Here is a 27,355-nt window from a genome sequence, read left to right as displayed (position 1 = left end):
TACATTGTAAACAACTTATGACTTGGAGCATTTATTAGTTTATCAAAAAAATAACGATAACAACATGCCATTAAAACATGACACTAGGTACACAAGAAATATTTTATACAATAAATTTCTACGAGAGAATAGATTATCTGTCATTAAGTAACAACAGTCTATTTTCAAACATGATTTCTTAACAACTGGGCAGTAAATGATTGCGTGAGTTTTTTCCCAATTTTACGCTTCTGAATTTTCAAAAAATTTCCAGGGAGAAACAGATTCTCCTTCACTCTTCTCTGGGATTACAAATTTCTCCACTCTTGATAGCTAAATTTTAGATTTAGCTCACTTGCTAAAGCTCTCTCACTGTCAAAAAAGTAAGTATGTTTTGATACTAGAATTCTAGAGACAAAAATCATGTCTTTGCTTTATTAAGCAAGAGTTCGTAATTATCTAACTTAAATTTTCATGATTTTAAAGCCACACAAAAGATCCACATGTAGACTTTTATTAACAGTACTCAAGGAAATCTTTGCTCCATCTTTTTATTCACAGTTTCTGAGTTTCTTCTTTTGCACAGTTTTAATTTGTGACTGTTCCTTAAATCATATTATAATCAAAAACTGAAGATGACTTTTATGAAAGTTTAATATTAATGCTACAGGTCTTATCAAGAGAGATGAAAATGAAACTGCCGTGCAAAATGTCACAGTTATACAGTACGTAATTTTAATAACAGAGGGCATATGTTAAATCAAATATAATACAAGGAATTCATAGACCACACAATATAAAAATCTTAGAAGATTTAAATATAAAAGGGAGGTTTACATAAGAAAAAAAGAAAAAAAAAATAGCACTATCTTATTTGTAAATTCAACAGTATACATCAATATCACAAAAATTCTTCATAATCTGGAGTTTAATTGTTTGTTATTTGACATTTGCAATTCAACTTCTGTATATCCATAGACCAGATGTATAAATTTTGTAAGATAAAAAGACAAACTGCTACAAAGCTGTTATTTCATGTCATACAACTGCATGCACGTTAGACATTTAACATAAAACTATTGTCAATTATTGTGATTTCACATTATTCTTCCAGTTGGACTGACAACTACATGTATCTCAGAGGACATTCTTCCAGATGGACTGACAATAACATGTATCTCAGAATACATTCTTCCAGATGGACTGACAATTACATGAATCTCAGAGGACATTCTTCCAGATGGACTGACAATAACATGTATCTCAGAATACATTCTTCCAGATGGACTGACAATTACATGAATCTCAGAGGACATTCTTCCAGATGGTCTGACAATTACATGTATCTCAGAATACATTTTTCCAGATGGACTGACAGTTATATCAGGATGTTTTCTTCCAAATTAACCAACTGTTATCTCATAATGTTTTCTTTCAGACAGACTGACAGTTATCCAGGGTTACATTTACTACAGTCAACAATGGAACATGTACATAAATTGTCATAAAATTTTCAAAAGGGAGACAGCCATGCTTCATATGTTTACAAAACTTAACACAAAGTGTGTCAATTTTGTTATGTATAACTAGCAGGCTCGCCATCTTATCCTATTACACTTAGCTATTTCTACTGGTAAGATTGTTAACTCATGCATAGTGAGCTAAACTTGAGATTTAACCAACATTTTGTGGAGAGTTTAAGTGTCAGTCTGTGTAAGAATCAGACAATGGGTGAAACATGGTATGAAAAAAAATCCATCATTTTGATAGTGTAATTAGACTATTTGCACCATCAGAATCAAGGAAAAAAGACAATATTTTCTATATCATGTTGAAACATTGAGTTACAATTTCATTGAAATGCACTGAAAATTAACATTTCAAGGGCAGATAACTCTGTCAAAAACCTAATTTTTCTAGATCTATTGAAAATTGTCTTCTCAAAGCCAGTATTGCAGAGATTAAATAATGGACTTTTTCAAATACAGAAAGTATCCTTGAGTGACATTACATTGTCAAATAGGTGGGGTTTTGACATGCATGTTTCTGATTTTCCCATTTTGCCTGATTCTTACAAACACTTACACTTAATTGTCACCAGTAGTATGCCACCATTCTATTGACCTTGTCAAACAACCTGTGCAGTTATTGGTTTTGAAGCGGCCTATAATTAAGATTTGATCAACATTTTGTGGCAAGTTATATTGTCATCTGTGATATGCCGCCATCCTACTGATTTTAATTAAATCATTCTGTAACATGTGAAGTGATTTCTTGATCGAGGGAATATCTGACAGAATATTAGCCTGCTCATCATCTGTTTCTGCTCCTTCCAGTGCTATTAAAATAAGAAGTAGTAAACAAGTTTAAAAAATAAAAACTTATTTGAAGTGAAAGCAGAAATAAAAAAATAGAAAGGATCATGTATAAAATATATTTTCCCAAATCAAATCAAAATAATGAGTTGATAATGTATGAAATTCTATAACATGGTTTTGTACAAATTTTCCATGATTTTCATGTAAATCTAATGCATATACATGTACATTTTAGTCCTTAACATAAGAAAGATGTATGACAGATGGACATGATGCAATTTTCCAGAACACCTGTCTAAACCAAACAAAATTCTACTGTAAAAAAAATGATTCAGTTTCGACAGGCTTCGCTGTATATTAAGGAGGTAGACCTAGGGTAAGGGACATAACTCTTGAAATCATGTGATATGTTTGTATCATATTCAATTTCACCAAACCCTTTCAAGCTTTCATTTTACACAGAATGAAATCAAACAATGTTACTTTGATGCTTACATGAGATTGATATAAAGAACCTGAAAACAAATGTTCCAATGATTTGTAAGAGTTGTGTCCCTTACCTTAGGTCTACCTCCTTAATATATCTAAAGATGTTGTTATTACAAATACCTGCAACTTGTTCTTCTATCATGTCAAGTCGTTCATCCAAGGTGGACTGTACCTTGATTATGTGATGTAGAAGGTTCTTCTCACAATTAACATATGGATCTTCTTGTTCTGTATCTATATTATCTTCCATCTGTAAACAGATATTGAGTGAGTGTCAGGCCCAGATTGTACAAAACTTGAAAACATTCAAGTCAGAGAATATTCTTTAGTGATTGTGACATCATAAAATTGGAGTTACAATGAAAGTTATATATGCATCTTCAGGTTTTTTTCCAAGTTGTGTGGCATTGTCTGAATGATCTATCACATGGTTATTAAAGTAATAATGGGTTTCAGTTTATAAAAGATTATCTGCTGGACAAAAGAAATCCACAAAAGACAAGTCAGGTTAAATCTGTACAAGATATCAAGAAGATACATATTTATCAAGGAAATAAACTTTGGACCAAGCCCAGATGCCAACTAAATCTGTGGGGTTTGTGTCCTACTTTCTAACTTTAGTTACTGTGCGGTACCAATTTTTGTGGTTTTTTGGTGGTAGGCCAAATCATGTAATTTGGTTTCCAACAGCAAGCAGATTTCCATTAATGTGTATACTTAAAACCTCAAAACCTTGAATTCAATAATCCACAAACTTATTCTTTCACAATCCATGAAAATTGGTGTACCAATATTAAAGTACTTTCACAGTAATATTTTTCATTTGATAAACTTTGAAAGTTATGCACATTCACTATTGTCTTGTCTCATACAATGGCATTGTATTACATCTGAATAGTGAAATTGTTTTTCTATGCTACTTACTACTTAATATACTAACCTCTTCATTTTTAATCTCTTCCACAATTACCTCCCCTCTCAAAGCTTCCTCTGCCATGGAAGCTTCATGATCTTGCATGTTCTGATGAGCAATGGCCTCTGGAGCAGACAAAGTAGACTCGCTGTCAGCATTCACTGAACTTTCTCCAGAACTATCCTTCCCAGCATCCTCTTCACTTTGGATGCCATGATCGAGAGAATCGTGGATCAAATTTTCATCTTCCTTTTTCTCTACTCCTGCTTTATAAATTTCAACATCGTCTACTGCTGTGTCGCCTTTGCCCGAAGCTTTATTTAGTTCAGAGTTCATTTTTGCAGCACTTTCAAGAAGATCAAGATTTTCGCTCCCTTCCCCAGTCATATGACCCTCCTCACTATGGTGGTCATCAGGAATGTCTTCAGGTTCTTCGTCCCAATTTTTCTTCCAAAGTTTGTACTCAGGATGGTTCTTATCACTAAATAAATGAGAATAGGTATGGTGAATATGTCAGAGACAAGAAGCCCACCAGGATGAAAATGTCACCCCAAGGCCACCCATTGGTCATCAATGAACGATGAGGAAACACGCATACCACAGGGCAGGCTGCAGCTGGCCACAAAACATCATTATACACAGGTAAAGTGAAAGTGTTGCCCCTAAATACTAAACTAACATACCAAAAAAACATCTACATATGATGCCCAACATCCCAATTTCCTGTCAAGTTTCTATTTTAAATCCTTAGAGTGGTTTAAGGAGGTAGACCTAGGGTAAGGGACATAACTCTTGAAATCAGTGACATCTTTGTATCATATTCAATTTCACCAAAGCCTATCAAGCTTACATAAGAAACAGAATGAAATCAGTCTAAGTTACTCTGCTGCTTAAACAAGATTGACGTAAAATGCTGAATACAAACATTCTCATGATTCGTAAGATTTATGTCCCTTACCCTAGGACTACCTCTTTAAGACAAATGTAGGAGGTGTTGCACTACAAGAAATGTGGACAGACAGGGTGATTCCTATATACCTTCAAACTTACTTTGCAGGGTAATGATAAGATACATGTACATGTTTCAGTAAAAAGCAGTTAAAACCTGGAAAATGCATAGTTTTATTAGTGGAATATGGGTGACAGTTCAGTCATTGTTTGGAGCATGATGTTTAACTGATGCACACCTATAAATATACCTTCTACAATAAGAAAAACAGGGAGCATACCACACTAACATTAAGAAATCGCCTACGATGAACCTGATACAGACTGCAAAAAAATAAACCAAATAAACAAAACCTTTTTTTTTTGGGTCTACACATGTCATATCTTTACATCACAATAATCCTTTCTGTATACAAATCAATATTAAAAAAAGAAAATACTATTTAATTCGTGGATTAAGGAAGGAACACCAGTTTGAGGATTCTTGAATTCATGGTTTTAAAGTTTTCAGTATACACATAAATGAAAATTTCCTTTTTGTTGAGAACCAAATTTCGTGGTTTGGCCTACACATGAAAACCATGAAAATTGGTACCCCACAAACAATAACATGAATAATACTTTCACTCTTGCAAAGTGCCAACCTCAAGTACAATAGGGTATGTGAGTCTCGTTCTAGTTCAATTTTCTTTACCGGAATTTACAACGTAGAACGTATTGAAAACCGAAAACTGATCTGCACTTTATTGATTACTTCGTACTCGAAACACTGTATAACAATGCAAAATCTTCTATTTTATGTTTTTTCTTTAATAATACCTTTATCATGTAGAAATAGATATTTTTAATTATTGATTGGTATTTTTTATACAAAAAGATGTTTTGCCCTCAATGCTGTCTAAATGACAAGTCTCCATGCCTTAGAATGGTACACTAGGACCCATTCTCGTGAAATCGTGGGGTCACATGATGAGACTTACATACCCTATTTAGTTTATATAACTTGTGTAACAACTGAAGGACATTTTATGTAGTCTGTAACTATAATTAAGTTAAAAATAAACATGACTTGTTTTAGTTCTAGAAATGCATGTATCTGATATTCATAGGGCAGGGTTCGACATTAACGGTTGCCCGATTGCCCGGGACAAGTAAATCGCCGGTCTGGGCAAGTAAAAACGACATCAAAGTTGCCCGAGTGGGCAAGTGAAAAAAATATGTGCCCAAATTACATTATTTCTGATCATCGCAGCTCTAAAACATCGAAAATTACTTCTGTATAGTTCGCTGTTCTTCCCGACCTTGCTGACCTAGATTATCATTGGATAGTTTTCTGATTTTCCCTTTGCCAAAAATAGATCGTATGATATTAATGTCGACCAATCGGATGCGTCCAATTGTACATCTATTTTCGTTATCCAATTGAACATCGCGATTTATTTATGGAATTTCTTACTTTGGAAAACTGTAAGAAATCTGTATCGAAAACTTCGAAAATATGAGAGAAAAAGAGAAATAAAATTCTATTGAAGATAGTTATTGTTGTCCATTTGTTAAACTAAAGATGTGAAATAAAAACTCCTCACATGAATACTTGTAATTTCTTTGCTTCTTGTTTTACCCCTTATTCCCGCAAAAAATATGACGGCTTTTCGATTTATTTGGCTTGCAATTAATCAGTTCTCCCCATGCTTACTCGAGGGAGTAAGCATGGCCAAGCAGGGGACACTTGACTGTTTTGGGGTAACTGGGGTCCCCGAAATTCCACAGAAAAATACAAAAGCTGACTATGAATTAAAACGAAAACGTGGGTTTAATGATGGATGGCTGAAAGATTTTGATGGCATTGTTGATTCTGAAAATGGCATGATCTGCACTGTCATCTGCATTATAGTTGAACAGTTTCTTGCTATCCACGTCTTATTAAACAAGGGTTTCTAGTTTAAACACTATATAGTGACACAAAGTTCCGGGCAAGTATTTCAATATTTCGGGCAAGTGAATCACATGTCTCTTGCCCGACTGGACAAGTGAGTATAAAAGTTAACGTCGAACCCTGTAGGGACTTACTTCGGCTATAATAAAAAAATTCTTAGAGTCTTGAATATCCCAACCTGACCTGATTTTTCATGCCCACCCTATTTTTATTTTATTTTTTTTTCAAATGCATTTTTAAAAAAATAATTCCTGACTCAAATTTAAGAAATCTTCCCAACCTGATTAATAATTATTGTTGTTTGGTAACTTCTGTTGTCAATTTCATAAAAAGTCGTAAGTGTAATGTTGATCGAAAGTAATGATGTCGTAACAGAAAATAGCACTGTCACATCAATTACATCTTGGGATCAATTTTACATTCACAACTTTTTGTGAAATTGATGCCTGGTTTGTTAATCATTTACAAAAAAAGTTTATTGCTGCTATTTCTTACAAAATGGTTTCAAACTGATGTAGAGACTTGTGCAAGTAAAATCAATCACCAAGCACTCCTAGATGATGATAACAACAAAGCTAGATTTTCAGCAAGAGTGACAGTTACTGAAGGAAAAAAAAAATTCTCCCCTGCCACATTTTTTTCACAAAAGTTGGATGAGAATCTAGGATTTGTTTTTTTTATTATGGCCTAAAGTACTCACTCCAATGCAATTATCTTCCGTTTGAGTCCATGGAGAACAGAATCAACATTAGCAGTGTCTGACACCAAACAGTTTGTCGCTAGGAAGGTTCTATTTTTGTTCTCATCCCTCTGTTGGTGAGGTAAGAAACTGAAGTTGTAAAGCTCTCCCGTCTTCAACCAGTCTTGTTCATAAATGTATCGGCAACTATCTCTAACAGCTGAAAGTGGAACACAGGTATGATATTAAAGGTTATTCTATTGCCAGGGACAGGTGAAAATAGCATTTGGACAAGTGAATAATAGGATAATTAATTGGAAAGAGTGAATAACTAAAATATGATCACAAGTGCCAAAGAATGCCTAGAATTAACGAGCGTGCAGAACTTGTTCAGCGCAAGAGTTAAATCTTCAAGCATTCTTGGCACAAGTGATCATATTTTGATTATCCTATTTATTATATAGATTTCCTGCATTTTTCATTTATATTTTCCACATAAGTTTAAAATTTTGTGAACGGCAGATTGATATTCATGCTGTGACGTTTTGGTGGGAGAAAGCGTGAGAGAAAAAAATTACACTAGGAACATTTGGTAAATCACTGCTATCTATAAATCATAGGAGACAACACAATTTTATTTATTTTTCAACATGCTTTTAGAATTTTTATCAACTTGCCCTATAGTACAAGGTTAAATAATGTTTACATCATACCCTGGAACATGCTGAAAGAAAGCATTCTTAAGAAAACATTGTATTGAACAAAAAGTATTGCTCCATTACTTCACAGATATAAATGTATATTTTTGTCAATGACATGGCATTTTACATACAGCAAAATGAATAGCTTGCCAGTGTTGCTTGTTTCCACCATTTTGTTCTATGTTTATTTTTGTTTTGTTTTGTTTTGTTTTGTTTTTTTTTTTAGTTTTTTATTTTTATTTTTAATTTTTTAAAATTTATTCTTAATTTATTTTTTTATTTTTATTTTTATTTTTATTTTTGTTTTGTTTTGTTTGTTTGTAATATCGTAATACTGTTGTTATTAGGGTGAATATATATTACAAATCAGTCATCTGTTTGAATTCTACCCACAGTATAGTTTTCAGATTCGAAAATAAAATACTACACAAGTCAAGTGCAATAAATAAAACAATTGATCCACGTTTTCTAGAAAATCTGAAGCAAGTGCATTTTCAGGGTTTCAAAAATCCTGGATTGGTTCTGTTTAAAACAATTTTCTACTTCATTGGATGTTCCATAAGAAAGCATGTTCAAGTGTTTACCAAATCAATTTTTCTATCCCATTTAAAGTTATACTAGCTTCCAAAGCCTGTCTCAGTTGTTTCGAAAATCAAACACAGCCCAAGCAAGATGAAAACTTCTCTTCTGTACTGTAAGTAACACTTATAGTTTGACCTAAAGTAGTAATTTTGAAAGAAGTCATTGAAACTAGGAAGAATTTAAGAGCAAATATTTAAGCTACTGATTAAAACATGAAGATGCATGTGCTGTTGTATGTGGTGAGCCTACCCCCTTGTACAGGAAGATATCTGAGAGTAACCATAAACACTAGCAGCATAAGCCTCATCTTTATAAAGCCACACACCATGTTTGAAATCAAGCCATCCATTCTGAGAAAAGATAATTGTGATGAAATTTTGACAGACGGACATTCAAACATACCACCCACTTCTTTAATGGGATATGATAATTTACAGTTTTAAGCTCACCTGGTGGATCTAAACATACAAAACAGATGTATTTCCTTGGAAGTGTCGCTCCTGTCAAATCAAAACATATGGCATGCTGCCAGCATAGACACACCTCACACTGAAATGTATACACATCAAGTCATAACAAAGTACTGTGAAAGTACCTTTATTCGTGGGTAAAAATTTCCGTGGTTATGGGGAAAATGACCAGTTCGGAAGATTCTTGATTTCGTGGATTTGTGAGTCATCATACAAATGAATGGAAAATTTCTTTTTTGTTAGGAACCAAATTTCATGGTTTACCAAACCCACAAACAATAATACTTTCACAGTGTATATATAGGTGAGTTAAGAAAAAGTGTTGGTCATTATATACAGCCATTATCTTTGTTTGTTTTTATTTAATAAGATATTTTTTATTTTAAATCACATTTTTACTGTTACATGTATCATTCTGTGCAATTACATCAACTTATGTTAAGTCCATTTGAAAAAAAAAATGATTGTATCCTTTATACATGTATATCTACTTAGCAAAGTAAATTCACTAAATCAAGGCTTTCGCTTTTTTAAGAATAATACATGTTGTGAAATGACTCAGATTAAATGTAAATAAGAATAATGAATGAGCAAAATATAGCCACATTTAAAAGGTAAAAAGGAACTACATACAAATAAAATATAAATAAAACATAAAAACTAAATAAAATGAGCCCAAATTTTCAGCTTTACCCCCTCCTTCGGGAGGAGAAAACAAACTATTGCCGGACCCTACCACAGAGACAAGGTGCCCTTCAAAATTGATCTTCATTTAAAAAAAGTGAGTTGACTTTAGCTTTTAATCTACACTCAGTTATGAATACCATATATTTTTGAAACCAGAAACAATTTAAGAAATTTATAATGAGTAGCCATTATTACTTGTGGAAAACGTCCCATTCTGAGCTAATAAAACAAGCAGCAGGATGGACACATATAAAATCAGGTAGGAGTCATTATCAAGTTGAAACAGATATGATTTTTAATAGGCACTACTGTGATTCTTGTTTATGGGCATTCTTTCCCACATCATTTTTTTAGAACTATTTCATTACCTGGATCATCAAACCGTTTTCTTCATTAAGCATACAGACACAATTAACAACCTCCTCCACTAACAAGACCTCCTCTTCACCTTCCTCTTCCGTTGCCATGGTTTCAACAACTTCCTGTGTTTGTTCTGCTTCAACAGCTGAAAGGTCTCTTGGTTCTGGTCTTGGAGCCTCTGTTTAAAAAAAATGATCTGTATTCATGTGAAAACCCTAAGGTTTATTTGCTCTGAACCATTCACACAAAATTTGAAGGAAATACATCAATAAAACGGAAGTGCTTTCTAGGAAAGTCTAAGTCAACACTTTAACTAAGTCTCCCATCTAAAGAGATCCCCTTTGGCTGATTTCTGTGAAAATCATTCTCATTCAAGTTTTTAATGCTACTAACTGTTTACTCAAGTTTGTTCAAGGAAATCTGTCAAAAATATAAAGGAGTTCTCTGATTGACTGAGGGGGTTTTTAATGTTCTCGACTACTGTTCCAGGTCTTGAAATAAGAGTAAACTGGGCCAAATCTTGTTTTTTCATATAACCATATAACCTGTAAAATATTAAAAATGTTCCATATGATTTAGTTTCTTATGGATATTAAAATCCCTGTATTAACAATTCGTTCGTCATCAGAATGTTATCTTGGTTGGGATTTGTTTAATCACAAAGTGCAGATCTACTTTGATGTTAATGTCGTCAAAGTACCAAAGCAAGGTATATAAAATAACTTGAATTGCTCTTAGAAAATCAACCAATCAAAAAACTCGTTACAAATCAAATTAATCAAATGCTGTATGGTGGGTAATTTTGACAGGTGTAAAATTTCTTCCTTTTATGCAAAATGGTCAACAAAAAATTTAGATGTTCCTATTTTAGTGATGCACAAAGTATTTAAGCCCAGAGTAAATATTTCAGAGAAATTACTTTGACATATTAAGACAGACCACTAAAAAAAAAGGCCAAAATTAGCACACAACAAAAATTATCCTCAGTACTGTTACCCACTATAGGTAAACATGACATACCATCAACATCTAGCTCCATGCTATCTTGTTGATTCATCGAGTGAAGAGCCGAATCAGCTGACATGTGACGTTTCTTTATGTCGACTTGTGAAGCGTCAGAATCAGTAGAACCTGAAGTATCAATATATTTAGAATGAATACCAATTCTGAATGTGGAGACAAAAAGTATCTTAAATATTCAATATTAATTTCAGGAGGTTGACCTAAGGAAAAGGGACATAACTCTTCAAATTAGTGTTATGTTTGTATCATCTTAAAAGAGACAGTTCGGTTATGGCCAATTTCGGCCTAAAAATTTGAAATTGTTCAAAGTAAAGATTTTTTATCATTTCTGTATACATATGTGTTTACACCAACTAGTTCGATAAGATTTAGGCTGAAACAGAAAAGCGTCTGTCACTGTAGCACCAACAGAAAATACCTAAATGAAAAATCAATAAAATCTCAATATTTCAGCTTATTTTTGACGGTTTTTGTGAAAATTTAATGTGGCTGTATTCATGCTCATTCTTGATCTTTATACATATTGTGTAGTACTGTAAGATACAACATATATGTCAATAGTTTGGATTAACACAGATGCAGCCACTTCTGTTCTAGGCAAAATACAAAGAAAAATATTTGCAAAAATGCAACAAAATTGAAGAATTCATTAATATTGTATTAATTTTGGCCACTATTAGGTCAAAAACATTCATGATATCGCCAAAATCTGCTGAGATGTATTTACTACAACCATTATCCTTTCAAAAAAAACTAGTACAGACCAGACCAAGTCTTTCAAAAATGTTGAATACTGGGCCCAAATTAGTGCCTTTCCGAACCTACTCCTTTCACCAAAGCCTCTCAAGCTTTCCTTTGAAACAGAGTGAAATCATTCAAAATTATTTTGATGCTTATATCAGATTGATGTAAAATGGTGAATACAAACATTCCAATGATTTGGAAGAGTTGTGTCCCTTACCCCAAGTCTATCTCCTTAATTTGAGTGTTTATGTCCTCCTGGGTGAGATAGGTTATTTCCCATAAATTAACTTGGTACTGTGACGTCATTAACGTTGATTGGTACACAGTCCACAATTCAAATAATTCCAAACTATACTCGGCGTCACATAAATAAGATACTGTTAAAATTTGAATAAAAATATTTTCTACGACTTAATTGACACCTACCGTCGTTTAAATTGTCTTAAATGACTTGCTCATTTGTTTAGCCAAACGGCTTCTCCCTAAACATTGAATCGTTAAATTCCGGTCGGATTTTAATTCTCAGTGCCAATATTTACATTGTAAAAAGCCATGTTTACAGTGATCGGGTTGCTAGGAGATGTTGTTTACGTTTAAATGGTTTGTCCAAAAACCGAAGAACCCAGAATGCATTTCGGCGTTATTTCAGATATCTTGGATTTAATTTACGCGAACAACGTACAAAACCGAGAAGTTGATCAAGCAGACAATTGTCACCGGAGTTTGACGGGAACTTACGAACTTCGTTTGTAAACAAATCGTCCCGTACAAACCAACATGGCAGATATTAGTATGGAATTATATATGCAATCTATCTTCAGATAAAATAAAAGAGAGACAACTCTAGCGGTAAGTCCCGACGGTTTAAAAAGTAGGGCTTCAATTCAAAAATGTGTTGTATGTGACGTCGAGTATAAATCAGGTTTTGATGAAGGGACAAATCTTAATTTTGACTGAAATCAATAAGAAATTAAATTATAAGGATTCTTTTAAATTTTTGACCACGTTATGCTTGCATATCTAACTATGGGGCAGTTTACGCTTGTTCTTGAACTGCTCCACTGTTCATGAAGCATGAACTGCACTAAGTTATTTATTTCACAAAAGTTGGTCAAGAAAATTATAAAAATAGAAGATTTTGCATGGTGATACAACGCTTCATATTTCCTAGGAGTAAACAAAAAAATGCAGATAGGTCTTTGGATTTCAATATATTCTACATCGAAAATTCCGGAAGGGAAACTGACACTAAATCAAGACTTACAAACCCTATTTTCATCATTACACTGAATGATCAGATCTACATGATGATTCTTTTTTCAGAATGGTTCATCATGTCTGAATTCCCTAATGATACCTCACATTTGAAAAATAAAATACACAAAGCCTTTCCAATCTTTATTCAAAAGCAATACTCACAAATACTGGAAGTTTTCCTTCTTTTCCGAACCATCCCTGGTCCACGCTCATTGTCCACGTGATAATACTTGATGTGGGATTCAAGAAGAGTTTCCTTACGAAATGCTTTATTACAACCCTCAAACATACACTTGAAGTGGTTATGGTCCTTCTCAACAACAAATCCTTTCGGTGGTAGTAGTGGGCCTAGAGTGGGTGGGGTATATTGAACTGCAGCTAGAGACAGATAAGAAACCAACTACATAAGGCCTAAATGATATTGTTGTTATGAGGCTTTTTCTAAAAATTTTAATGTTATCATAGTAGCATATATTTCTATACACTCACCGATAAAACATTGGGATAAATTGGTATTTTTAAGTGTAAGTTTTTTGTCAGAATCAGGCAAACTGGAAAAAAAAATTAGAAACATGCATGTCAAAACCCTTAAGATCTGAGAATATTATTTCACAAAAAGAAGCTTTATTGACTGGAAAAGACCATTATTTGATCTCTGCATCACAGGATTTGCTCAGAAATTTTCCGATAGAATGCTACAAATATGAGATTTTTGACAAAGTTATCTGCGCTTGAAATGTTCATTTTTCAGAGCATTTCAATAATATTATAACTAATTTTACAAAACGGTATGAAAATTTTAGTTTTCCCTGAATCTGATGGTGTAAATAATTAAATTTTTAGGTTTTTTTTAACTGTGTTACACCCACTGCCAGATTCTTACAGAGACTGACATTTAATATACACCTTACAAGAATCTGTTCACGGTACATCATGGCTGTCTACAATACTAACGATACAATACTATTTTTAAATAAATCTGTTGGTATCAGTGTTATAGCTAGCATTATTAAAATGACCAAGAGAAAAAAAATAAAATATTGCTTAAATGTTTTATTTCCTGTCGTGCATAAGCGGCTTTGTTTTGGTGGCACCCATGAAGGACACACCTCTCTTAAAATGTAAAGTGATATGTACCGTCAAACATATCCAATATAGCGATATGTATCGTTTGAGGAAAAAAATGTATCATTACACCCCTATGCAAGCATGACACACAAAGGTTAAAAAAATTGATTAGCAGCACAAACAGATGACTTAATGGATGGAGTGTAAACCTATAGTCCCTGTTGGCTAAAGTCTCTGATAGGGGACTAAAAAGAACCTCATGTCATCTGTGGATCTATCTTCCACATCAGATACTTGATATCTTTATTAGATCCTAGCAGTCTTATTTTCTGGTTTATTTTTACTGGTCTCTAATGTTTAAGGACTGGGTTTGGGGGGCATAGTTTGAATTTTACCTCTATCTTCCACAACAGATGATCGACTTCTCCGTCGGATCCTAGCTGCCTGGTCTTCAGATTGAGATTCACTGCTGGTCTCAGATATGGCAGGAGACATTAATCTCTTCTTTCTCTTCTCACCTATAATCATTTGACAATTGGCTTAATAGTTTGTCACTACATAAAATCTATTGTTGCGTTTCATTGTTTACAACCCATCGAAAACTTAATTTTAGGAAGATTAACATAAACGTGTACATGTAGTTGAAAATAAACAGACTTTTAAAGTGAACTCTCCTAGCAATACCCTCTTATGGCAAAATGTTAGACTGTAAAGTTTGATTGTTTCCCCTTCCCATCACCTAGCCATAATAATAATCTAAAAATTAAAGAAGAAATGGAGTAGAAAACAATATAGAAGAAAACACAATGCAAACCAAGTATCAGTATATAGAATGTAAGAAGTCTAAAAGGGTTTGACACAACTTTTCTCGCTAGGTAACCTGCAGGATTTTACTGATCATAAATTAGCTAGTCCTGTAAATTATTTTGTGTTCCTATCCTCATATATTCTACTACTATTTTAAGAATTAATTCTGGTAGCCCTAAGACTACCGATTAAAATGTCATGGTAGTCCTCACTATAATTAGATAGGCACAAGACTACCAGAATACTGTTAGTGTCTAACACTGATATTGATGCTACTTGAATTAGTATTCAATTTAATTATTGCTTCATATATGTATTATAATATAATATCATACTTTTTCAGATTTTTATTTACTTACTTTCTTAGATATAACTGTCAGTTCATATAATGTCATATAGACCGGTAGGAAATTAAATGGACCACATCGATATCAAATTAAGAATGTGACGTCATAATTTAAGAAGTTGTGTATGTTTGTCTTTTCTTCCACGCGAATGATCCACAGAAAGTATGATATAGCAAATATTTCATTTTTAACTTCGGGTCAAATTGCAACATATAGACCAGTTGGTCGCCCCAAAATTCAACAGACATCAACTACGCTTCAGTCCATATATTTTTGGGGGCAACCAACCAGTCCATATATTGCCATATGACCCTCAGCATCATGAACTATTTACAAAATATTATACTTTTAGGATTTATACTTGTTTACTGTCAAAAATAAAACAGCCGGTCCATATACATGATATAATGGCATATGGACCAGTAGGAAATTATATGGACCGCCTCACTTTCAAATTAAGAATATGACATCATGACTTTAGAAGTTGAGTATGTTTTTTATTTTTTTCCGCATGAATGATTTAGAATAAACTATATATAGAAGGTATAATATAGCAAATAGTTCATGCTCCTTTGGGTCAAGTGGTTACAGTTAAGTCCATATAATTTTTTGGGGCAACCAACCAGTCCATATATTGCCATACAACCCTCAAACATAATAACAATGTCGTCTCTATATTATATGTGCAATAATGTCCTAAATACTGACCTGACACAGATGTGACTGGTGAGACCATTAACGGTGTGGATGGGAAACTGGCTGAATCAGAAGCACTGACAGGAAGTATAGCATTCTGAGTAGTAGATGCAACTGGAATACTCGGGGTGGATGATATCTGTGGTATACTTGGGGAGGATATTGGTGTGTCTAGTGAAAGAGGCTGGTCTGAGGGAACCTACAATTAAAAAATAAAATGTTAGATACATGGATTTTTGCAAAGATTGTGTCTATTGACAGAGGCTGGTTTGAGGGAATAAAGAATAAATACATTATTCCCTATGGACTTTGAACTTAAACATTACTGTTACAGAATCAGTGTTCTAGGATTTTTATGGGAAAAATCCATATATAATCAACTTTCCCACAGTCAATGACTGCTTTCCTAACAAAACAAATCCTTAAAGCATATGAAGTTTTCAACTTGCCATGGGAAAGTGTAACTAAGTACCCAACTTTCCCTGACCCAAATTTCACTTGCCCCAGGTAACGGGAAATAGGAATCCTAGAATACTGAGAATGCTTTTAACATCTTTGATGAGTAATAGGGTACATAAATCCTGTCACATGACTTTATGGTTTCATGAGAATGGGTCATCGTCTACCATTCAAATGCATCCATGAGATTTGTAATTTACAGAGCGTTGAGTTCAGTATTAAAAGAAAATCATCTTTTCATGTAAAAATACTGATAAAAATGACTAATATATGGTAAAACATGGTAAAAATATTAAGAAAAGCATAAAATAGAAGACTTTGCATTGTAAAGCAGCATTTCGTGATCTTGGAAGTAAACAATAAAATGTAGATTGTTCTTAGGACTTCAATACATTATACACCACCAATTCCAGTTAGGAAACTGAAGCTAGAACAAGACTTACAATCCAACAGGATCTGGATTGATTAATTGATTATTGGGGTTTAACGCCCGAGCAGCAATATTTCAGCTATATCCAGGTGATGAACATGATTAACTGGTTCCCTTGTCAATATCATAAGTGAGCCTAGGGTCGCTAAAAATATAGACTCAGGTCACCCCTAATAGATATGCACAATATATGAGTAAACTGCCGCTTATGAAATAAAATAAAAACAAAGAAGAAATTATCTAAATTAACTTTATCACTGTGCATTTCTATCATAAGTAATTTGAAAGAAATATTTTTACATTTCTTTTCTAAATCTGAATATTAGAACTTATAAAAATGAATAATAAATGTCATATCAGCTCAGCCAATCAAAAGAGAGAAGACGTCACTGGTAACCCTGGGTTATATTTGAGAGAAACTTGTGGAATGAAAGTATTACCAGGGCAGCCTGGTTAAAAAAAAAGGTATACAAAAAAGGACTTTAAGGAGGTATACCTCATGTAAGGGACACAACTCTTACAAATCACTGGAACATTTGTATTCAGCATTTTACATCAATCTCATGTAAGCATCAAAGTAACTTGAACTGATTTCATACTGTTACAAATCAAAGTTTGATAAGTTTTGGTGAAACTGAATATGATACAAACATATCACTGATTTCAAGTTATGTTCCTTACCCTAGGTTTACCTCCTAAATTTTAAAGACCTAACATCAAACAAAAAACTTGTAAATTAAGAAAAAACAACACCTGCTGTTCTTACAAGTAGTCCATTCTATAATTTACATTAAACATATTACCCAATACTCTGACAGAATTTCATCATAAGCCCTTGCACAGTTTAAGAGGGGTTGCCCTCACAAATTATGGAACAGATGAACAGACAGACACAGACAGACCCTCAAAAATTTGGTATGAGGAGGTATAAAAACTTGCATGTTTTTGCCATTACTACCTTTGTTACTGGTTTCTTTTTCTTTGACCTAGGCCTTGAGTGACTAACAAACAGGGAACCAGCAATAAGCATCCTTTGCCTCTTTCTGGCCATAGCCTTCTTTCTTGATTCTGGATTTTTCTCTGTTTTAGGTTTCTTAGGTTTTGTCTCCTCTGTTTTCTCAGGGACGATACTTGCTGCGGTAACTTCTGAAGTCACAGGCTCTGCTGTAACAACAATTATCAAAATATTACACATTATGCTGCATTCAGGATAGCTCTATATTTAATCATTTTTATTAAAGATTTGGATTAAAAATTTGAGAATGAACCATTTTTAGTTAACTTAAAAATTCTGATTTAAAAGGGAAATGTTTTACTGAAATGTGAAAAATGGAACAGTGGCCCCTTATCCCAACCACTGGTTTATATCTTATCAAGTTAAGTCAGTCAATAAGATGAGATCAAACAGAACTAATACACATAATGTTATTGGTGCGTTCAGGTCAATTATCTTACCTTCCAATCCTTCTGTAGAGGGTCTTTTTCTTGTATCTTTTGGCAGCACATGGACTATCTCTATTTTCTGCAAAAAAAATATCCATAAAACTCATCAAGTAGTTACTATCATTACTAATTTCTAGGACCAAACCGTATAAATTATGTCATATACAGTGAAACATGCCTGAACTAGACACATTTTTAAATCACTTCATATGACCTAGGGTAAGGGACATAACTCTTGAAACAGTGATATGTTAGTATAAAATCAATTTCAACAAAGCTTTTCAAGTTCTTATTTGAAACAGAATGAAATCAATCAAAGTTACTTTGATGCTTACATGAGATTGATATAAAAAGCCTGATAATAAACGTTCTAATGATTTTTAAGAGTTGTGTCCCTTACTTTAGGTCTACCTCTTTAAATATGGTTTGAACCTTTGTAAAGCAAACAAATTTTAAAGTCGAATAGCATTTCAATTAAGGTTTTGACAGGTTTTACTGTATTTTTTTACTAAGAATGCATAAGGATTAATTTACATCAGGTGAAGCAGTAATCTTTAGAGGATAGTCTCAGCCTTCCTTTGATTTATCGATCAGAACCTGATGATCAGCCCATGGATTTCGTCTCCGATTTCAATATGTCCTACATGTGGGTTATTTTTTAGTGCAGTGTTAGAAACTGAATTTTTTGTCAACACAGACCCATCATAATTTTACATAGACAGCACTGTACATTTTACAGCAACTGGAGTCCAATTCATCATAGACATGCTTGACTCGGTCCTTAGGTCTACAGCTATATTCTTTCACTGTTAGTGAATAGGAATTGGCATAGTAGTTACAATGGAGACAAAATATTTTTATATGATTTTCACATGATAGACATCATGTGATATTTATGTGAATTAACCTAACACATCAAAATTCACATGAATTTTCAACGTGAAAAATGTGTGAAGTTAATTTTATTCAAAGCTCCACAAAATGATGTTCCAGTGAACAATTTTTGCATGTGTATTGAAGTAACTAACTGTTAAATGACCTCGGTAAGTTATGATTCAAATTATCAAACTCTGAACTTATTAAGAAATTTTCTGTTACTTTACCTCAGGTAACATACTCTGTATTTTAAAGTAGCACTACAGCTAAGAATCATGCAAAATGTGACACCTGGTTGGAAAGCCTACATATTTTGACATTTTGTTTAAAATGTTACAGTTATCAGAAATTAACATGTTGTCTTTCATATAACCTGTGTCCTTAGGAGATAAAAGTTCTATAGAATGTACTGTATAACTCAAATTTAAGGGAGATAACTCTGTAAATGATGCTAAAATACAATAGAAACTGTTGGATTTTCAATGTTGATCATCTCTTAAGAGCAGGCAAGTTGGAATGAATAATATACATTTCATCATAGACTCAAAAGCAACTTAATAACAAAAATAAAAATGTGTACCTTATTTATCAGGTGTATCACGCAATTTGCCTGATTCTTACAAAGACTGCTAGTCAGGTATCTATCTGTTATTCTAACTCAAGTAAAATACTCTGTATTGAAGAATCTACCTGATGTTGGACACCAGGTAACCTTGTATTTCAGTATCTACCTGATGTTTGACCTCAGAAAACCTACATATTTCAGTATCTACCTGATATTTAACCTCAGATAACCTGTGTATTTTACTATCTACCTGTTGTTTGACCTCAGGTAACCTGTGCATTAAAGTATCTACTTGTTTTTTTTACCACAGGTAACCTGTGTATTAAAGTATCTACCTGTTGTTTGACCTCAGGTGGCATTGGTTTGATGTTGATTCCTTGAACATTCTTCTTATAGCCGTCGTAGAATATAACTTCAAAGGAATCTACAACATAAATCAGAGATCATTTTACGAGGTCAAAAAACAAGCAGAAATTGGAAAAAATCTGAGGTAAATATACAGTAAAAACAGAATTGTAATGGTAAAATCCTGATTTTAAATAGCGGAAAACAGCTTAAAATGAAAGAAAATCATGTCTGATAAATTCACACCTTCTAATTTGTGCTACATTTTGACTTCTTCTTGACAAATAAATAAATTGATCAGTTACCGATTTGTTTGATCTAAATTGTTAGTTGCCGATCAGTCGGAAAGCAGATATTAAGTGAAATAATCTGAAAAGGGGCAAGGCAGTGTTCTAGGATTCCTATTACCTGTGGTAAATGAGTTTTCAGGTCGGGAAAGTCATTTTGGAGCCTTGAGTTACCTGTGGGGAAGTCAGTTTTCGAGTTAGGGTATGTTGAAAACCAGTCCTTACTTTTCTGACCTGTGGCAATTATTTCCGAATTAAATTCATCAGATTTTAAGTTATATTCTTTCGAAAACATGATTGTTTTGTTTTGCTTTTTAATTCCTCACGATCCTAAACAGTAAAATAAGAAAATCAGGATTTCAAAATTTGCAATTTTGAAAAGATGGATAGTTTCTTTTATCATTATATATTTGTTTGCAAATAAATATGAAATGTATTGAGGGAAGAGAGGGGGCACCTCAGTCTGAAAAAGGTGACCAAAGGATAAAAAGCCGTAAAAATGTAAAAGTTTCCATACAAGTTTTTATCACAGTTATGCCTAGCAATGTTTTTAAATACAATACTAAATGTTTGAATGGTGGGAAATTCAAAATAAAAATGAATCTCCATAGTTTTGGGTTCACGTTCTCAAAATAGGTAGAGCCCCCTCCCTTCTAATGAAGAAACAAAGTTGTTATTGCCTTGTTATCTAAATGTATTCATTAATAAGAATCAGGCAGTAAAAATACATCACATTCTCTGCTTCTTAGAAATTATTTGTATTGCACTTGTTACCAAATCATATGACACATATTTTGTCTTTGAAATGTTACTTTCAATCTGGGTAAGTTCATTTGAAGTCTGGGTAAGCCATTTTTAGGGGGTCACTTACCCATGGTAAGTCAAGTTGACCAAAAAATCCTAGAACAAGGTTCAAGTCTTCATGCAGAAACAAGATACCAAATACATCTATCAAGACATTCTCGCCAATAGAAGGGGAGACATCTGTTACAGAAATGTGGAATTAACATAATGACAGATGGACAAGGTGATTCCAATAAAAAAAAAAAAAAACAGAAACCAAAAAAAAATTAGTAATAACTACACTACATACATGTATAAAACTGTAAAAATGAAATAACCATAGAAAACCATGATCAAAAATTGAAATTCTTTTTGAGTGAACAGCTCTTTATTTATAGTTACAAACCATCAGAGTGAAGAGCAGAAATCCTTGCAGGGTACATCTTACAATCAGTCCATCTAGCATACACATGATCTCCCACTTTATATTCCTGCAAAGAAAAGAAATTTACTTGAGGATAAAAGAACATTTCTAATTGGTCAATTAATTTAATGAAATCGGCCTTTGTGTTGTGGCACCGAGATTTACTTTTTACTTTCACTGAATAATGCCTTTGTGTTGTGGCACCGAGATTTACTTTTTAGTTTCACTGAATAATGCCTTTGTGTTGTGGCACCGAGATTTACTTTTTAGTTTCACTGAATAATGCCTTTGTGTTGTGGCACCGAGATTTACTTTTTACTATCACTGAATAATGCCTCTGTGTTGTGGCACCGAGATTTACTTTTTACTTTCACTGAATAATGCCTCTGTGTTGTGGCACCGAGATTTACTTTTTACTTTCACTGAATAATGCCTCTGTGTTGTGGCACCGAGATTTACTTTTTACTTTCACTGAATAATGCCTCTGTGTTGTGGCACCGAGATTTACTTTTTACTTTCACTGAATAATGCCTCCGTGTTGTGGCACTGAGATTTACTTTTTACTTTCACTGAATAATGCCCTTGTGTTGTGGCACCGAGATTTACTTTTTAGTTTCACAGAATAATGCCTTTGTGTTGTGGCACCGAGATTTACTTTTTAGTTTCACTGAATAATGCCTCTGTGTTGTGGCACTGAGATTTACTTTTTACTATCACTGAATAATGCCTTTGTGTTGTGGCACTGAGATTTACTTTTTACTTTCATTAAATAAAATGACATGTTTTTGGTCTAATACATGAAGTAATCAATGGATTTCTTCATTCAATTTTATGAATCCTTACAGCATTTAATGATTTTTTCTTCTCCTTCCTCCCAGAGTGCCTTGCTTTTGGTCGAATTTTTTCACTCGACATATCCATCCACTGGTCATATCGTTGATTCCAACCTTCAAAGTGTACAAGAACAGCCAGGTCATCTTCATCAATTTCCATTATCTTAGCAGGGTACCTAAAAATAAAGTATTATTTGCATAAGGTTACATTGGATGAAATAATAGGGTAGGTAGGTAAAATCATTTATTTTTTTCATAATTATTTAATATACATTTTTTGTAGACACTTTTGCGGGGATGAAAATTAGCAATCACCCAATAGCCCATGGGGCTACTAGATTAGGAGCTGGGCTACCAAACATTGTTGACACTTCAGTTGAAGATATAGAAAATATTAAACAAAAATATGATCTGGGTTACCAGCTTGTATTCCTTAATTTAATCCCTGTTATGGAAGGCCAATCACGGTGGAGAGATCAGTGACTTGCCTTATGCTCCATAGGATAGGTAAGGTAAGGGAGGATTTCTGGACTTTGATAGTGCTCAACTAATACAATGGTAAGTTTAGTGGCATTTAGGCTGAAATATTTAGCCTTAAACAAATACTTTTTCTCTGGTCTAAATCAGAAAAGTTTAACATGCGACTTTGTTATCTTTTTTCATTTAATTTTTATTGCGTTAGTCTTTCTGACAAAAATCAATGTGTGTCTCTTGTAATTTCAACACGACACAAAATATAAATTAATAATCTCAGCCCTTCCCCATTTCTTTAGAAAATGGATCAGTTTAGTCATTTTAATTACTATAACTAAAAAATAAAAACAATATCTGTTTAGGCTATAAACATAACTAGACAAAAAAGTGATGCCTTTAACTACTCAACCTCAACACTGACATAACTGTTTTGCCAAAACGCTAAAAGTAGGACTACCCTAGAAACACCTTTGTGTCTGGAAGACACAAATGATACCCCCTTACAAGAAATGTTTATCTACTGACAAAACAATAAATGTACAACTTATCACCAAACTGTCATTTGCTATGTAGACTTTCCACCACTTCCCAAAAAATGTACAAGTATACATGTGCATAAAGAAGAATCCCTAGTAATAAAAAAAATAATTCAAAAGTCTTATTTTCATAATTTAAAAAAGATTTGTTTCACCATGGTGTTTTGGATCAAATATCATCAAATGTTTCATTTAAATTTTTTCAAAACAAAAAAAAATTGAATTTTTCAAAACAGTACAAAGAGCTTACCACTGTGGATATATACAGTTTTCCATAGTTTTCTTTTAAATGGTGGAAATGTTGTTGAGTTATTGTGTGAAAACCTGAGAGTACATCTTACACATACATCTGTAGTTCAATAACCCAAAAACCAAAAAAATTGGAGTTTAAACCAAAAATTTAAAAGATCCTCCCATTGTATATTAAACTGTACCATTGTGCACTGTCTGAAAGTTTAAATTGGATTTGGTGCAAGCCTTTCAGAGTTACATATGTATCATGCAAAACCTGTGGGAACGACACAATTTGCTTGAAAACCATCAACTGACAAGTTTACTCTGAATGGCCTACATTAAGTGTGTATTTGGTGTAAAATACTTCACATCATTAAATACCATTTTGCTATGAAATCCATAGCTTCAATTTTCTCCCCCTTCCTCCAAACAATTCCAGATCTATTTGGGAATCTTTTATTCACAGAAGGTGCTGATGTTGTTGTTGATGACGTACTGGAACATGTACTAGCATTATCATGGAACAGTTCACCAGTACCAACGATTCCCCTGTCAGAGATGTGCCTAACAGGTGGAGTTTTCTCAGTACTGCTCTTTCCACTGCTGCAAGCTGAAGGCGGACGACTAGGAAATGGTGACTCTTCTGCAGTATCCCTCAACATCTTGACTGGTGTTGCTGTTGGTGAGGTAACGGGTGAACTACTAATTTCAATTGGGTTTTCATTATTTCCTTCCATTGTCTAAATAAACAAGCAACAAAATATGACAATTCAAAAACATCTGCAATAAAGGAAAATCTTTTATTACTTGTTTTGAAAAAGATAGGGCAGCTCAATATCAATCGTTTTCACATTATTAAGCCAAATTATGGCACAGACCATTTCCTTCTTGAGGAACTGGGGGCTGAGTTTTATTTTGAGTTAGAAAACAATTTATTTTTCAGAGCAGCAGTTGGAGTAAAAACTTTTATTTGAAAATCTACATTGTTGAGTAATAGGGGAAATATTGAATCATAATTTTTTCTGTTCATGACTGTAAAAAACATTTTTTTTTGCTCAAATATTCTCCTCTTTTCAGTAAAAAAAATAGTCAAAACTGAAGGAGTTACTGTTCATATAATGTATATTTCAACCTAAACAAGATTTATAAAACAAGCAGCAATACTTGATTGAATTGAAGTCAGAAATAGCACCAATCTTAATCCTCATTTTCCAAGTCACTAACAACAGGCGTAACACCAAAAGACTGGAAACATGCAAAGATAGCCCCAGTATATAAAAAAGGAGAAAAATACGAACCGGAAAATTATAGACCAATCTCATTAACCTGGACATCATGCAAATTAATGGAACATATCATCACAAGTAACATCATGAAACAAACAATATACTTTATGACCTACAACATGGCTTTAGAAAAAAAAACAAATCATGTGAATCTCAGCTCCTCCAATTCATACAAGAACTAGCACAGAACAACAACAAAAACATCCAAACTGATTTAATTATTATGGATTTTGCGAAGGCCTTTGATAAGGTCTCCCACAAACGCCTTATTTATAAATTTAAATACCATGGCATTCAAAACAGCACATTAAAATGGGTAAATGCCTTCTAACAGACAGAACACAAACAGTTGTAATTGACAGAATACAGTCTAACTCAGTACCGGTAACATCTGGCATACCCCAAGGCACTGTCCTAGGATCAATACTGTTTCTTGTTTACATTAATGACTTCCTGGAATACCTGACACACAGCAAATTAAGACTCTTTGCTGACGACAGCATTATTTACAGAGAAATCAAAACCAAGACGACTGCATTAAACTACAATCTGATCTTGATGCCGCTACAAGATGGGAGGCTGATTGGCTTATGGCCTTCCATCTAGACAAATGTACCGTCTTGTCAGTAACACATAAAAAAGTATCAATCAAACACAATTACATTCTCCATGATCACATACTTGAACCAGTCACATCAGCTTAATACCAGTGTGTAACACTACGATCAGACCTCAAATGGAACCAACATCATGAAAATATTGTATCAAATGGAAACAAATCACTTGGTTTTTTAAAATGTAACCTTGAACTGTCTAATAAAGATGTTATATCAAGGGCATATCTATCAATAGTAGTACAGTTGCACTATACGGGATCCACATACTTCGGAACAAAAAAATACAATTGAAATGCTTCAGAGACGAGCTGCCCGGTATTTGTGCAATAGCTACCACAACACTAGTAGTGTCACAAACATGATTTACAATCTTGGTTGGCCTTTGCTAGTCTAGTGCGGTCATAAAATCTTATCAATAATGTTATATAAAATTTCACACCAGGTAATAGCCATACCATCGACTGTGTTAATTCCATCAGATACCAGGACAAGAAAAAACCACAATCAAACATTTAGGCATATAACAGCGTCAAAAGACACCTACAAATTGTCGTTTTTTCCATGAACAATAGTGCGATGGAACCTACTACCACAAATAGTTATTTCAGCACTACAGTTGACACCTTCAGAGAACAGCTCATTCCAGCTGTTCTCTCCAACATAATATAAACACAAAAGTCTATACTGTAAATTGTTTTAACTTGTATATAAAAAAATTCTTTTTGATGATGTAAATTGCTAATTGCATTTTGAAATAGTTACTTTAATGTTTTTATTCTTACTCCACACATGCAACAGCAAGTAATTTTCGACAGGACGAAGTTATGCTGTATAACTAAAGAAGAACAAGCCTTTGTGTATTTATATTTTCAAATATGTTGATTATCTCCCTTGGCCCTAGTCTCCCAATTATTTAATATTGAGATCAATAGACAATACGCTTCTAATCAACAGAAGCCAGAAGGACTCAATTCTCAAAAAAAAAAAAAATGTTCAAATAGCTTTCGTTACACAAATATCAAATTATTTTATAATTCAGCAAAAATGAATTAATAAATTGCAAACAATGACATTGCGCACATGTTCAACCCGCCATGATGACGGCGTGACTGACCGGTCGCGATGTGTAGTAGATGGATGCTAACAAATAAGACCACGAAGCTTCATCATGAATGTAAAGTTGGATTTTGTTTTGCAACATGATACCTACAACACTTCATCACTGTTCACAAGTTTGCAAATTTATCAAATGTTTGTGACATCTAAGTTGACGCAATTTTCTCCATTTTGTATTTGTAAACAACATTCGGAACTCCTCATTCAATGATCCAACAAAAACCGTGGAATAAACGGTAACGATAACGCACCGCATCGGCCTTGAATCATTCGGCAACACAGATGTTGGCGTAATCTCAGGAAATAGTACAGCGTATATGTTAGTCTTGAAAATTGTTATCTATTCATAAATTTTTGTAAATACAACACCCGAAGACTTCAGTGGAAAATGTATTGATTGACAATGAGACAGGTACCCACCAAAAATTCAAGCAACGAACAATTGGAACTTCAAGTCTGCATGTCACCATGCGGTCTTCAATGATGGGCAAAGCTCATTCAATAAAGCAAGCTGTAAAAGGCATCAAAACGCATGAAAGTATGATATCGCATAAGTTTTATAGTGTATTGGGTTGGATTGGTTCATGCCATCAACTGTTGAAAAGCAAAAGAGATGAAGGAGTAATGAAGGGGACCAAGGTTA

At 33.5% G+C, this 27,355-nt stretch overlaps 1 protein-coding gene across 2 annotated transcripts; it reads right to left on the bottom strand.

Annotated features, from left to right (window-relative positions):
* Window positions 1-15: 15 nt before the first annotated feature.
* LOC148597910 (PHD finger protein 20-like protein 1) lies at window positions 16-26,928 on the bottom strand. Of its 2 annotated transcripts, none has more exons than XM_088560226.1 (17): window positions 26,807-26,928; window positions 24,075-24,433; window positions 22,460-22,625; window positions 21,599-21,683; window positions 20,113-20,201; window positions 18,349-18,415; window positions 17,852-18,057; window positions 16,017-16,203; window positions 14,550-14,672; window positions 13,249-13,464; window positions 11,083-11,193; window positions 10,071-10,240; window positions 8,995-9,094; window positions 7,284-7,482; window positions 3,727-4,180; window positions 2,907-3,036; window positions 16-2,317 (listed from the first exon to the last, which is right to left on the bottom strand). In XM_088560226.1, the coding sequence occupies exons 2-17, from the start codon at window positions 24,428-24,430 to the stop codon at window positions 2,187-2,189; spliced, it is 2,790 nt and encodes a 929-aa protein (XP_088416352.1). In that variant the 5' UTR covers window positions 24,431-24,433; window positions 26,807-26,928; the 3' UTR covers window positions 16-2,186. The 2 variants fall into 2 exon arrangements, with proteins under 2 accessions (XP_088416352.1, XP_088416354.1); XM_088560228.1 differs by having other exon boundaries at window positions 17,852-18,054.
* Between the last annotated feature and the right edge of the window lie 427 nt (window positions 26,929-27,355).

Source organism: Perna viridis, chromosome 14 (genome assembly GCF_037379345.1).
Source record: "Perna viridis isolate PV_CMFRI_1.1 ecotype Kerala chromosome 14, ASM3737934v1, whole genome shotgun sequence".
NCBI lineage: Eukaryota > Metazoa > Mollusca > Bivalvia > Mytilida > Mytilidae > Perna > Perna viridis.
The sequence above is the reverse complement of the archived record's forward strand: the minus strand, read 5'-3'. Positions and strand labels throughout refer to the sequence as shown.